This window comes from Rhea americana, unplaced genomic scaffold (assembly GCF_003343005.1).
Source record: "Rhea americana isolate MKP2758 unplaced genomic scaffold, rheAme1 scaffold_109, whole genome shotgun sequence".
Taxonomy (NCBI): Eukaryota; Metazoa; Chordata; class Aves; order Rheiformes; family Rheidae; genus Rhea; species Rhea americana.
This window is the reverse complement of record NW_028185139.1, coordinates 1,597,635-1,611,954: the sequence shown is the minus strand read 5'-3', so window position 1 is coordinate 1,611,954 and position 14,320 is coordinate 1,597,635. Positions and strand designations below refer to the sequence as shown.

Genomic DNA, 14,320 nt, shown 5'->3' with positions numbered 1-14,320 from the left:
AATGACTCTGATCAAATCTCTGAAGTTACACACCAGGACAAAACAGTGGCATAAGTTTTAGAGAAGAGATAAGATATCAGATGCCAATCATACTAGAAAACTRTTTCAATAGGAGCAGAAAAAAATCCGAGAGTTGATGTGGACGCAGGCCGTGCAGAGGACAACTCAGGTTACTCAGCTGCCATCTGCACTTTCCAYGCTCAGCGGGCAAAAGCTGTCTGGTGGCTGCTGGGCTATCGACCTTGTCGCCGGCACACAGCCCTCGCGGCTGCTGAGGTAGGTTGGTGCGCGCCCTTCTCGCAGGGGGCCGGGGCCGTGCTGGAGGCACAGGGCAGTGCAGCCCGCGCTGCGCGGTGGCTGTGTCCTGTGAGAGCTGGCAGCACGCGGGATGCAGCGCTGCTCGGGAAGGGGCTGCTCCCTTCTCTCTGCCCATGCAGGGAAGAAGCCGGCTTGCCTGAAAAAACTTCCTAGGGGGAACAGCAGCAAACGAAGTAGCCCCACAACTGAAGTTTTACCACCATGCAGAGACGTTACGGAGGGGACAGGGATGAGTGAAATTCAAAATCTGTCTATTCCAGTTGAGAATTTAGGCTAAATGAGGGGTAAACAAGTAAATAAAATCTGTGTTCCACCAATTTCAAGGGTAAAGTTGGGGAACACTGATGCCCTTTTGACATAGGGCATGAAAAGTTACAGAGGTCAGAAAGCAGAGCAGCAAGTAATCCATGAACTGGTCAGTGACCAGGCTAGGCCACAGAGGGAAGCATATTTGCGGCTGCTCATGCTCTACCACTGTTTTTTTTTGTTTGTTTTTTTGTTTTTTTGTTTTTTTTTAAAAAAAAGGAAAGAAAAGGCACCCTCCTCCCACAGAAACAGAGACAAGTATGCTACAAGTACGTAGCACTCTGAAAATTAAAGTTTCTCGAGCTGAGAAATCCAAAATGCAAGCCACCCATGATTCATTTAATTCTTCTGAAAATGTGTGTTATAGTCCGTGCAATAACTGCACTTTCTTGTATTTGTAAGTTTCTTTCAAGCGGTTTCCATGTTTAGTAAGAGCTAAACTGAAATAGTTTTATTGCAACCTGCTTTTGCAAGAAAAGCTGAAGAAGCTTGTGTTTCTTCCTCCCACAGCACAGCTGGAAATAGACTATTTACAAAGGCAGCAACCCATACCGTATCAGCGTGAGACTGTTGCTACAGTCTGCAGCTCTACACCACTGACTTTCCTTTTCACTTTTTTCTCTTTCAGAATTTGGCGAGAAAGGTTATTTAAAAACCAGTCTACATCTTGATGGTCTTCAGGCCACCGCAGATACTGACTCCGTTGTAAAAAGATTCGAATTGGTTTGTGTTTCATCAGTTGATACTGAGAAAGTGACCCAACCACTACCATAATGAGGACATCTTTCAGATCACAAAAATATCTGCTCTGGGCAAAATTAAAGGCTTCCACACACCACCCATCTTTGAGAAACTGCCTTGTCACAATGCAGACTGTTTTCCTGCTGTTCCAAATGGCATCACGAATATTGTTGATATGTTCTTCCCCAGGCAAGAAATCTCTTTCCTCAAAGCACAAGGTAAATCTGTTTTTGTCAAAATACTGTGAATCCAGGTGTTTAAGTAAAGCATGCTGGACCCATTCAAAGTCGTTTTTGCTGTAGCACAAATATGCATCATATCTATACTCACTTGTATCAGGTGCTTGTTGACGGCTGTCTATCAAAGTTCTTGTGACAGTTTTATACCAGACAAAACAAATCCCCCGACAGTGAGTAAAAATGACGACTGCCATCATAAACATTACCAGGGTGACAGAAGTGAAGATGAATACTGAGAACCTGAGAGACTGCTGGAGTTCATCTTCACTGCAATCATCATATAGCAGAAAAGACAGAGGTACCCCATCAAAAGCAGGTGGATATACACAGTATCTGTCATATTGTGAGCCAGCTAGGGTTACATTCGTTTCATTCAGCCACAGTAGTAAGCTCTTTAAATTACAATCACAGACATACTTATTGTGTGTTATATCCAGGATGCTCAAAGTCATAAAGATTTCAGGCTCAGGGGAGAAAAGCTGGTTTCCAGACAAGTTTAGGTTTGCTAGGCTTTGTGGAAAAGTCCCGGGAGAAAGATGAGACAATAGGTTGGAAGCTAGATTAAGTCTTTGTAGAGATGTTAGACCTCTAAAAACCTCTTGTGGAAGAGCACTGAGGTAGTTGTTATTCAGATGTAGAACCTGCAGTTTGGAGAGTACCCTGAATACATCCAAACATAAACCTCTCTCCCACACAAGCTGTAACATATTTTCTCCTAGATCTATATAGATTATCTGATTGTTTTCTATAACATTAACTCTTTTCACACAGTAAGAGAAGCGATTCTGTTTTAAGAAGATATACTGCAAATCTGGAACTTGGAAAAGTATATACAGGTCACCCAGGTTTTCCAACCAATTTCTTTCTAAATCAAGAAATGTTGCAACTATTGCTCTGTCAGCTACAGACATCAGCTTATTGTCACTGAAAAAGGCAGTGGTCAGATCTGGAAAAGAAGGGAGTTTTTTAATAGCATTGTCTCGAAGATCAATTATTTCCAGATTTACTAAACTGTTGAATGATTTTTGACCAATCTCCCCAATATGATTTTGCTGTAAATCAATAAGCATTACACTATGTAGCCCCTCAAAAGTATAATCGTACAACTCGCCTAAAAGATTACCTGAGAGATTGAGAGTTTTTAGATTTCCCAAGCCAAAAAATGCATGCCTTTGGATTTGATTTATCTTGTTTCTGCAAAGGTTCAGCAATTCCAAACTACCAAGGCTTTGAAAGACTAAAGAATTGAGAGAGAAAATGTAACCATCTGAAATATCAAGCGAATGAAGTTTACTTCCTGCTAGACCTGTAAATGTATTTTCATCTGGATTTTTTAAGTTATTGAAGCCAAATCCTGAACCCATTATATGAGAATTAAGTTTTAAAGAACTGATTTGAGTCCCTTTTATGGCTGTACAGAAATACTGGACTTGCTCTGCGTTCCAACCACTGTGACCAAGGTCCAATGAGGTCAATGTAATGTTTCTGAAAGGATTTGGGCATTTCTCCCAGGCCGTTAGACTGGTATGGTATAACCTGTTAGAATTGAGGTTAAAAAATAAAAATCTTTTTCCTTGGAAGCTGGTGAGGTTGCTTTCACACAGGTTGGATATCTTGTTGAGTTTCAGGTCCACAGTTTTCAAGACTGTCAGATTAGAAAACAAGGGATGAGGCTGAAGTTTTGTGATTTGGTTCTTTGAAAGATCCAGTTCTTCTAAGGACCTCAAATCTCGAAAGTAGTGTTCCGTCAGGATGGAGTCTCCAAGACTGTTAGAAAACAGCAGGAGAACAGTCAAATTTGGCAAGTCCACAAAAGCATCAAGATCCAGTTGAAGAATCCTATTGAAACCTAAATCTAAGACACGAAGGTTTGGCAGGTTCCTGAAAGCTGCTTTTCCTATAGTAACAGGAACGACATGCTGTGTTCCGATTTCCAACACCACCAACTGCTCCAGCAGTGGGAATGAAGTTGCATTCACTTGTCTGATATAGTTGAAACTTAGCAAAAGCTTCATTGTATCCTTTGGCACAAGTGGAACATCTGTGAGGTTGCAGAAATAATATTGGGAGATTTGGCCTTCTGAATAACAGCTTCTAGAGGCATATATATCTCTAGCTAGAGATATTCCAAAAACAAGTACTAGCTGTCGATGTAACATCATTAATCTGTATGAAAAAAAAGTGAAGACAGCTAGAATCAGTTATGCATCTGGCTATCTACCCAATAAGGTTGTGTAGTACGTTTTTTAACAGMTGTAGAATGAAAGACAAATGTCACATTAAAAATAACTAGTGATTTGACATTCATCCTTTCGCTCAAAGTCTAATAGGCAGGTATTGTCTGGCTACTCAGAAGATGGGTTCTAAAGAGATATGAGCACCTAATACCTGAAGAGTAACCCTCTTTTATGTATCTTAAGGTGGGCACCAAAACCCCACTAGTAAAGCATGAAAAATCTTGACCCAGCTTTTTAATTTGCATCACTGAAGCGACACCAATAGCATACTAGCTTAAAAATAATTCTGTAATCAGTGATCCAAACAGGATTCAACAGTTTGGACTACAAGTGCAATACTGCAATCATCTCAACAGAGCAGGCATCATGCTGGTCTTTCCCTCAACCCTCTCCTTGTGAGGGTAACCAGTGAAGCTGGTTGGAATTCAGATTGCTGTAACAGAGCACTGCCTAACTCAGACATSAATTTTAAAGAGAGGGACTTCATCTGGGGCTCCATGACCCTAAAATTAACCTTGCAAAGTGAAACTGTTCTTGAAAAAGTGGTAAAACAGTTTTGAAGGTATAGACAGGAACAAGGCTAACAATGAAGGAAAAGAAAAATGCTATAGCCTGAAGCAATGCTGCAAGAGTTCATGCTTGTGGTCATTTATTACTTGAYGCAAATTCACATTTTTGTGAAAAACCACATTTGCTGAACTGAAGATTGTGAGGTTCTACAAAAAAGTACACAATAAAGCATACAACTCATTAATGAAGGTGTTTATTAATTTATTCTCTCTTTGGATTTTTCCCTGCATCATGCCATCTGTGTCTCTTTCTTTCTTTTGTACAAAAACATCTGCAAAGCATGGAAGATCTTTTTTTTTTAATTGAGCATGGTTAAAAAAAAAGAAAGAGAGAGAGAGCGCGCAAATTATTAGCCCTGAAGAGGTGGTTTGTGTACTGTAGTTTAAAAATCTGTTAACTAAGATTGCAACCATCAGCATCTCCATTTTAAAAAGTATTCACTGAAATGATTTACTGACTAACAACCAACAGAAGACGTTTTGTAACCTCTGGCACGATCTGCATAAAAACTGGTTAGTGTAAATCCTTGTGGAACCAATCCTTGTGGAACCAAATACCTAGTGGACATCTAACGGCAGTTAAGTAAATCTATTTCAGAAAGGAAAAAATAATTGTGCTTTGAGGAAATGATTAAAAAGAGATAATTCCCATTAATTATTATCAGTTGAGCATACTGCTTCTTTAAAACTTTGCCCAGAGAACAAGTACAGATTAGGAAGATGCTATGCAGAATATTCATCCCTAGAACTAAAACCATCTTATGCTTGTTGCCATCATGCCAAGTATACAGACGTCTGGGAAACAAAAACATATGTCAGTAGAAACCACTATGATATTCATGCCCCAAACACCAAATAAAAGAGCTAGCCCAGTTTTTTATAGACTATCTGCTGAATAGGGATTACAAGCACATTATAATACCATCAATCTTACTACTTTGACACACTTTCACAGTATTTAATGTTTTTTTGGAAACGTACTCCAACTCATCTGATTAGAGTAAAATCTTAAGTTAAGCAAACCTTAAGTAAAATCTTAACTTAAGTACCTAAAAGATTAGTGATTGCTAAGGTGAGCCTGAAAATGTCAACTGTCAAGGTGCAAACACCAAGTGGAAAAAATGCATATCCTACAACTTATTTTAAGTTTTTAATCTTGTCATTTTTWAAGGCAATCTCATGGTTTTGGGACCAGACCTGATTCTTGAATGTGAAAGAACTTATGACTATAGGATAGAGTACTAAAGCCTTAAGTCTTGGCATTCAAATTTCATTCATATTTTGTCTCAGTAAGGGTTTTAGTATTTGCTCCAAAGAAAGGCAAGTTGAAGGCAGTGAATATCAAAATTCTGTTAGAGACTTTAATGCATCTATGGGAAATTATTCCTAGTACTGACTAATAATTGTATTTTCTATTCCCTGTTTCTGACCCACCATGTTAAAAGAGAACATTATAAACAGTAAACTAGATTTTTAAGACTATGTTACTACAAAATATTTTAGATTATTAAGAAAAACACAGCTAAACATACATTAGATCATTCAAGATTATTTTCTTTTTACTTTTCTCTTTGCYTGAACCATGAAAACAAAACATCAAGTTTCCCTTTTATTATTTGGCTAACTATTATGAATGGTTCTTGTTGATACCATAATATAACATTGCAAATGTACCATACAGTTAGCACAAAGTAATTGTTAATTATATTATCTTTCAAATGTTTAAATTTCTGCTCCTGCTATTTGCCCAAATACTGTGGCTGTTCTTTAAAGTTTGGGCAAAGTCACAGCATTACGAAAACTAGTGAGAAAGTATTTTGGAAATCAAAATTTAATAGACATGTAACTCAGCTTACAATAAAGAAGAGTTCAAAATGTTTAAAGTGAAGCTATTAGAAAACATTATTCTTTTAAAAATTAAAATTTTATTTTTATTATGAGAAAATAAGAGAATGATAACAGATTTCTAACTGCCTCTGCTTTTACATCCATCTTCTTTTCCACATTATTGTAAGCTGAAGATGTCTCTAAGAACCTCTTAACAGCCCTAACATTCAACTTCAGCTCAGGTTTGGTGACAAGGATAGTTTCAAGTTTGCTCCCTCAATTTTTCTGTGCAACTACTACCTTTTCCCCCAAATCTTGGCCCTCTGTGAACAGAAGGAAAATAAGTAATGCTTACTGCTCTCAGAGGTTTCTAACTTAACAAAATACCGCTATACAGCACTTTACATAACTCTGCGCTATTGTACATGACCACCTGAATGTTGGGAAGAACATTCCTCCTGCAAAATGACCGTCATCCTATCCACTTACCTGCCCATGCAGGCACCAGGAGATGAAGAATTGTGTAAATGGCTAATTTGTTACTGAAAATAGTAAATACTGAAATAGAAAATACTGAAAATGAAAGTTAGAGAAGTAGAGCTCAGCATGTGGGATTTTCTTTCATTGTACACTGTCAGAAAGGGGAAGTGACAAAGGGAAGCAGAGAAGTAGGAGAAGGAAGAAAAAGGGAGCGAATGCTTTTGTAATGGGAAGTCCTAAGCAGAGAATGTTTCATGTTTTGAGATCAAAGGAACGAACTTTTACACTAGAAGATGGATATTTTTATCTAGATCTAAAGGGAGCAAGCACATACATATAGAATACAAATATTCTAGTTCTGGTCTCAGACTGCTCCAAGAATATGCTTCTGAAYGAGTAAAAACAAATCCAGCTCTTTTGAGCAGTCTGGAACAGACCTCTACTGCTGCACTAACTTTTTTTTTTTTTTTTTTTTTTTTTAACAACTCATTTTTGGTTTACTTTGTTTTCATCAGCTAGAAGCCTTCACCAGCACAGCAATACAGGAAGGGAACTGACAGAATTGGGAACAGCATGTTGTAGCTCCTATCCAGCCCAGCACAGCTATTCACACCTCAGGACACCAGCAGACGCCTTCAGCAAGCAGGGCTTGAAGTATTGAAACTACAGCTGAAAAGGAAGGCTAATACTGTCACCTTTCCTGTGCAGACCATCCAGGAAAGAAGTTAAGAGTAATAACTATTCCCATGGAGAGTGACAAAGCACTTGCCATTCCCTTTTCCAAGCTCCCAACTAAAATGCACTGGAGGTCAAATAAAGAAAGAATAGGTTACTTATCTTACATTTGTGCTTGCTGATAGTTGAGAGTATTCACTTGCTCTTTTAGAAGAGTGATGTGCAAGGAAATTCTGCAGTCTCAGTAGTAGTTCTGTGCTGAATCAGCTTTCAGCAGCATGTTCACTCTCCTTAGCAGCCTCCCCAGTGTCTACCACTCAATCCTAGGCCAAATGCCAGTGCATGCCAATTCAACTGAAGTATACCATACGTACTAATGACAATGAGCAGCTGGCCTAAATGGTTCTGATCTGTCTGCCACAGTTTTTGGGAACCAAGCAGCAGAGATGCTGGTTGTCTGAACAGACTTTACAGAAACCCAGTCTCTGATGCAGTTATCAAAAAAATTTGAAGAGTTTAGGAATCTTTTCAACAACCTACTGCAGCAACTGTAATATCCTTCCATGGAGATGCTTCCTAGATGATTAGTCAGCAAGAGGAATTGTGCACTCACCTCTGGAACAGACTACTTGAAATAATTCTGTGAAGATGGATCAAGAACACTGGTCATTCGGGCATTCAGGATGTGGTTGGTAGATTTAAAAAAAGACTAGGCAGAGGTAAACTGGTGAATTTTTCATTATCTGCACAAAAAAAGAAAAAAAAAGAAATGCAACTTGTTTGCTCATACTAACTCTCACGAGAAAATCTAAGCCATTTTGTGTAGATCACTGAATCACGGGGGCAGGGGTGCATGCATACATGCGTTGATAAAGGTGGCATGTATCTTTTGACAAGTGTGTGAAAGACTCATCTCTAATTACTGCAAGCCTGCAGAGGGGGAAAAAAAAGAACTAAATCATTTTGCCAAGCTGAAATTCCCCTCTACCCCACTCCAAAGCTAAAGGCCTTGCTGGTGGAACAGCAGCATGTGCGAGCTCACTTGGGAGGCTGCATGAGCGCTGCTTTTATCATAATGGCTGTATGAAAAACATCATTATTCATCACAGATAGCACAAAATCTCCCCAGAGAAAAGGAGGAATGAAAGAAAGGCTTGAACAACTTTGGAATGTATTTTTTGCCTGTAAAATCAGTGCATGGAAAAATATTCCTCCTTTTTTCCCTCTCCATATCCATGGATACTGCAGGGGCACAAGTACAGTTAAAATCTAATAAACTGGGGATCTTGACCATGTAGAGCATCTAAATTCAGTTTGAAGTAGTTATAACCTTAGTATGAAATCGTTCTAGCATATTGTGCCTCTACGCAAACAGGGAATCCAACATTATTGGCAAACACTGCATTATGTCTTTCCCACACCAGAAACAACAATCAGGTGTTAAACTATCTTGAGGCAAGGGATCAACTGATTCCTAGAGTTAGTCATAGACCTTCCTGCTAGAAGCTGGCAAAGTGCAGCAGTGACATACACTAGTATCACCAATAATAAAAGTGGCTGCTGATACAAAGCACAAGGGCAGGAAAGAACAACTGAGAAAAGGGAAAAATAAGGAGGAGGAGKTTGGAAGCTTTGAGTAGGTGAGGACATTTTGCTTGGCTACAAGATAAATCTGGTTCAATATGAACAAACTAGGTTAAGAGGACTCCCAAAGTTCAAAGGCTTCTGAGTCAGTCCATGAATCCTGGAAGAAGAATCATGACAAAGCTGAAGAAATCCCAATTCTTCTCTCCTCTTTCCTCTTTCTAACGCAGTTTACTTTCCAGAACATATGTTAGGAAAATGTTCATATTCTGATGGTATTAGACTTTAAATGACTGATCTTTGCACATTTMTAACTGATCTTTGGCCATTGGTGCTCTGGCCAAGCACCTTTTGGATTATAAGGTGCTTGGAAAACTCCTAGGAAAAGGCTAACAGCAGATAGAACAGTCTATTACCTCTTGGCATGGTAACAGGAAAATGCAGAGCTGTAATACATGACAAAATACACATATAAGTTGTTGGCACTTAGGACTGAAATGGTCTCACACACTTCACCAGTGAGGGACAAGAATGCTGGGCAACCCAGAAGCGCCTCAGGAGTTTATGAGAGAGTTTGTCTTTCTACTCCTAAATTGAGTCTTGAGATGGCAACAAAAATCTCGGTTACCTCCATCATTTCTTCTTCAGACCCTTCAGATCTTCTTTTCACTATACTTCAGCTTAAGCATAGACCAAGTGAGTCTGCGTATAAAGTAGGTTTTAGCTCTACATTAGCATCACCCACCGCATCTGTCCTCTTTCCACTAAGGTACCTAAAACAGTTGGGCTGGTTATCTATAACTGTCAAGTTTTCTGAAGAAGGGTCATATCTATAGAGGCTAATRGCTGTAATACCGGAAACTGGTAAAACAAAGTGGAAGGATATGCTGAAAGTAGAACTGAGGAGCAGTTAACTACAGCTCTCAAATTCTGCCAAACAAAAAGGGAATACTGATTAGATACAACAATATGTCAAGGCTATACACTCACAAAGAGTAGAGGACWGTAACATCAGTTGATAATTTTGTACTTAGCTCTTTGGAATCTAAAAATGAAGCCTGTTTATGGCTTTTTAGCTAAACTAGGTTTTCAGATTAAACAAATCAAAATAAAACAACCAATGTTCTCTTCCCAGATAATTCAAGGAATTTATCTTCCAAATCCTGCTCAGCAAAAAGTCCTCACAAATCTTGCATTCTTGTTTACAAATCAGCCAAGCTTCTACTGGAGAGATGTAACATACTCTTGTCTGGAAGATGTGCCTATAGTCTAAAAGGTTAAAGCAGTTTCTGTGCATCAAAACCAGACTGAAGCCTCTCAGCCTGAGGAAGGCTAAAAACTAAGGTCTTTCACTGCTTTAAGTGCTGACTACTGGGTCATATTATCAGAGGCCACTCCTTTCAATGGGCAAAGCCTGAAAGACGTCCATGGCTAGCGGGMACTGCACTGAATGCAAAGCCGCAACTCTGCTGGAAGAGCACCAAACACACTTCGCAAATGAGGTCTGTTTGGGCGTAAACTCAAATACAGCACTTTCCAACTTAAAATCAGGAAGTATGTTTAGGACATATTGTGGTGGTTCCTTTCATGGATGGAGAATTTAAGACAATAAGGCATTAACCTAACAGAACAGAAGGAGTGTAAAAACAACTAGTTTAAGAAATCAGAAGTTACATGTGATCTAATCATCTAGTTTGTGTTCATTAGTTAGATTTGTTTTGATATCCTTTCAGACTATATGATGAGATGAGGACATCCATGCTTCAAAGGCAGTGTGTTTTCCATATTCTTATTATTAGAGCTATTTAAAACAAAGTACTCTCTAGAAGGTTGAGGAAATAAAGCTGAACATCCACTAGACTAAAAAGTCTGTGGGCTATTTCTGCAGGGGAACAGCAGAAAACCTGACAGGCACTGAGAGTTTGCTGTGGCCCCTGACTCCAGGCCAGGTCCCAGCTCAGTTGTTTTTAGCCTCTGGCAGGGTTTAATGCCTCYCTCCCTACAAAGGGTCTCCCACTGAGCTTAGCCAGCCTGCTCTCCTTGCTGTYGGAGCAGACAGCTGTACCAGTTAGCCCAGTTAAAGGCCCCTAAAGGCCTCATTGCCAGGTACTGGTCCATCTGCCAGCCCCAGGCAGTGTCCAGGCCCTATCCACCATAATGCTGGTAAGGACTGATGAAGGCTGAGAGCCTCAATGTCAGACATGAGAAGAGGATTGATTCATAAGGGATCCTTATGCACCTGCAGGGCCTAAGAAAAGGAACCGCTCAAGGCTTCAGTGCAGACAGGTAGGATCCCTGTTTTCTCAGCTTGCTGTTTTACTTGTTTCCCAGCAGAGACACTCATTAAAAGCTGCACAAACCACCTGTGGCCAGTCACAGTCACAGTCACAGCTCATTCTTGCCTCTCACCCCGAATCCATGCTGACTTTCTTCTCTTTGAAAACTGGAAAGTCATGTGGTAAGTGCCTGGTCTAGACTAGATGCCACTTGAAGGAAGCAGTACTTCCCTCATTTTGCAACCCAGAAACTAAGAAAAGTAGCTCATTTCAGACTCCATTTTTTTACAAAGTAGCATTTAGCCCAGGGACAAAAGGTCCCTCTTCTGCTCATAAGGATAGCTAGAAGCAGCCAGGATTAAAACTCTGGTCTGGAAAAGATCATAGAGATAATAGGGAAAACCCCTCATAAACTACAGCCTAGTTGGAGGCTGCAGTTCTTTCAGGAAGTCAGTTTTTGCAAATTGGATAGATACTCTGGAGGAAGCAAGAGTGAGCAAGTGGGGAAGAACCGTAATTCTTAGGGTCACTAGCAGGAGTTCCTGCGTGGCTAATAAGGGTCAGGCATAAAGCAGCAGTGTTGTTAGCAGAAGTAAGCAAACATGACAAAATGGCTAGCAGGAGGGAAACGGCATGGGTGCCACGTTTTCACTCCTGGGGCCCAGGATGGTAGGCACATTATTTATTAAGGAACTACTAAAAGACTATGGAGACAGGTGCTTAAATATGTAGAACCAGAAGCGGCAGTTGACAGCAGAGATGTTTGCTTCTGTGAAAAACAAGAAGAATCGAGGTAAGAAGTTTCATGTATGTTTTTAAAAAGCACTCAGAAGATAATAAGCCACAAATCCCCAGTGACAAAAGAACCACGATGTTAGTATGGAAGAGATACAGACAGCTGATTTGCCCAGCATTTGAGTGACAACAGAAACCTGCTCCATTAGTTCTAACTTGCCAGTGGAAGCACATACATGTGAAAATCGCTGTACTCACAAATGTAGCTGACAACTTTGCAGCCTTGAAGCTGTTGTGCAAAGGAGCTATAACTAGCAAACAAGATATAGTAAAGTAGCTAGCTTTACTGAAATGGTCACTGTGCGAGTTTATCTATTTTGTTGGCTCACAACAAAATATTATCTTAGGTCTAGGGTTCAGAAAGCCCTGCATACGCATCCCAGCTCCAGGGCCTATCTGCTGAATGTCCTCGTACAAGATGTTCCCAGCCCAGCTGAGAACACTAGCTGTCTCGCAGGCCAGCCTACCCATGACAGGCAATTAGAGTGGAAGCCAGGAGCCTGAACTAGAGTCACTATGCAAGGCATGCGGAAAGGTAGCCACCTGATTTCTGAATCATTAAAAGACTGATAGTCTTACATGCAGGGACAGCAAAAAGAGAAATCCTAGTGTAGGGTATACTTCAAATTCTGCCCCTATACCAGCCCTAAGATAATAACCACGTGCTTCCTACCAAATGGGACCAACATTCCTAATCTGCTTGATTTCTCCCCCCTTTTTCAACACTAAGAGGAGGAAGAGAAAGCTTCTCCTTTTTGAGAGAAAGCTAGTAATATCTTTGTTTAGCACATTAATGTATTGTGTGAAACAGCTATACTCAATTCTGTCTTCTGCACAGTGCAATCCAAATCTTTTAAAAATCTTCAACATCCATTGCCACATGCCACAAAGGCATTGGTTATTTTGAACTGTGGGCACTCTGCTCTGCTCCTGATACAGCTCTCCTACCTCAGCRAATGACACTGAAGATTCCCTGAGTCAAAGACATGCATTCCAGCTAAAGGGAGGATGCTCAACATGGSGGCCGAGGGAGGTGAGTGAGGAGATCTGCTCTGAACACAACTTTGGTAGCCTGTCCATGGACATGTTCAAAACAGCAGCTGTCTTTAGAGAAGAGCCTGGAGCCCTTTCTTGTCCTCCCCTGTAAATGGCGGTAGCTCCTGCCTCTTTATTGTAATGAATTTCTGTAAGTTCTTGCACTGTGACATAGCTTCAACAGGAAGGGTGAAGAGCACCAAAAGAGGAGATGTATGTCAGGATATGCCCTCAGGCAGAGGATGGAGCTGAATCAATGCTCCCATGCTTTTGGTGAATGCTTTTAGCAATGAGCCACTGGATTAAACATGTTGAGCAGCAACTTGCCACTGTTCTAAAAGAAAACAGCAGCCACTGCTGCAGTACGGGCAAAGTCTAAACTAGAAGCATGTCTGCACTGAAACATCCATGACACGTACTCAAACTGGATGCCAGCTTCTGAACCCTGTCAGACTGAGGCATTACTGAGCACCTGCAGAAGCAAAATGTTTCATGCCGGAAACCTTCAGGGTTAAAAGAAAAAGCAGGGAGAACCCTTCGACATCTAGGAAGCTGGACTCTTCCAGGGTTAAGAGACAGGTGAGATTGTGCCTCATCAAGTCCCACTTTGTTGGAGCATGCTCAAGTGCCTTTTAGGAGCTTTATACCTTGGGTATCTATCTGTCTTTTAACATGAGCCTAACAATCCATGTCTGCCTTGGAAAAAAAATGCTGAACAGTGCACTGCTTTGAAAAATGTAAAATGCAACCTGGGCACCAAAAATCTTGCTGTGGGTGGGTACCATCTAATTTCTTACAGGCTCAAAGAAAGGAAGGCTGAGGGTAGCRAGGGAAGCAGAAGCTGCTGCACTTGGACACCTGCAAAGGGCCCTGAGAAGGGCAGCTCCGCGGCAGCAGGTAGGATCAGTCACAGTCACGGGGCTTGTCCAACCTGCCCGGGGGCCTGCAGGGAGGGGGGCTCTGCCGGGCGTTGCGGAAGTGAAAAGGGGGGACTGTGGATGACCCCTGTCCTCCTCCCAACATCGCTGTCAGCAGTGAAGTTTGCCACCGTGTTTTGGAAAGTGACGCTTGAGTATCCCCTTCAGCCTGGCCTCAACGCGAAAGACRGGGATGCAGAGGGCTACGAGTCACCTGTGCCTGCCGAGAAGGCCGCAGGACCCCCGGGCGCTCCCGTCCTTCATCGCCCAGCTGTGCCGCGGGCTCCTGCACCGTGCCCAAGGCGGCAGCCCCGCGGCTCG

The 14,320-nt window shown here is 41.1% G+C and overlaps 1 protein-coding gene across 2 annotated transcripts; it reads right to left on the bottom strand.

Annotated features, from left to right (window-relative positions):
- Window positions 1-816: 816 nt before the first annotated feature.
- On the bottom strand, window positions 817-14,314 carry TLR5 (toll like receptor 5). 2 transcript variants are annotated; one of them, XM_085311763.1, is made up of 4 exons: window positions 14,214-14,314; window positions 9,393-9,422; window positions 8,006-8,135; window positions 817-3,770 (listed from the first exon to the last, which is right to left on the bottom strand). In XM_085311763.1, exon 4 carries the CDS (start codon window positions 3,764-3,766, stop codon window positions 1,181-1,183), a length of 2,586 nt encoding a protein of 861 aa, XP_085167889.1. In that variant the 5' UTR covers window positions 3,767-3,770; window positions 8,006-8,135; window positions 9,393-9,422; window positions 14,214-14,314; the 3' UTR covers window positions 817-1,180. The 2 variants fall into 2 exon arrangements, with proteins under 2 accessions (XP_085167889.1, XP_085167882.1); XM_085311756.1 differs by lacking the exon at window positions 9,393-9,422.
- Between the last annotated feature and the right edge of the window lie 6 nt (window positions 14,315-14,320).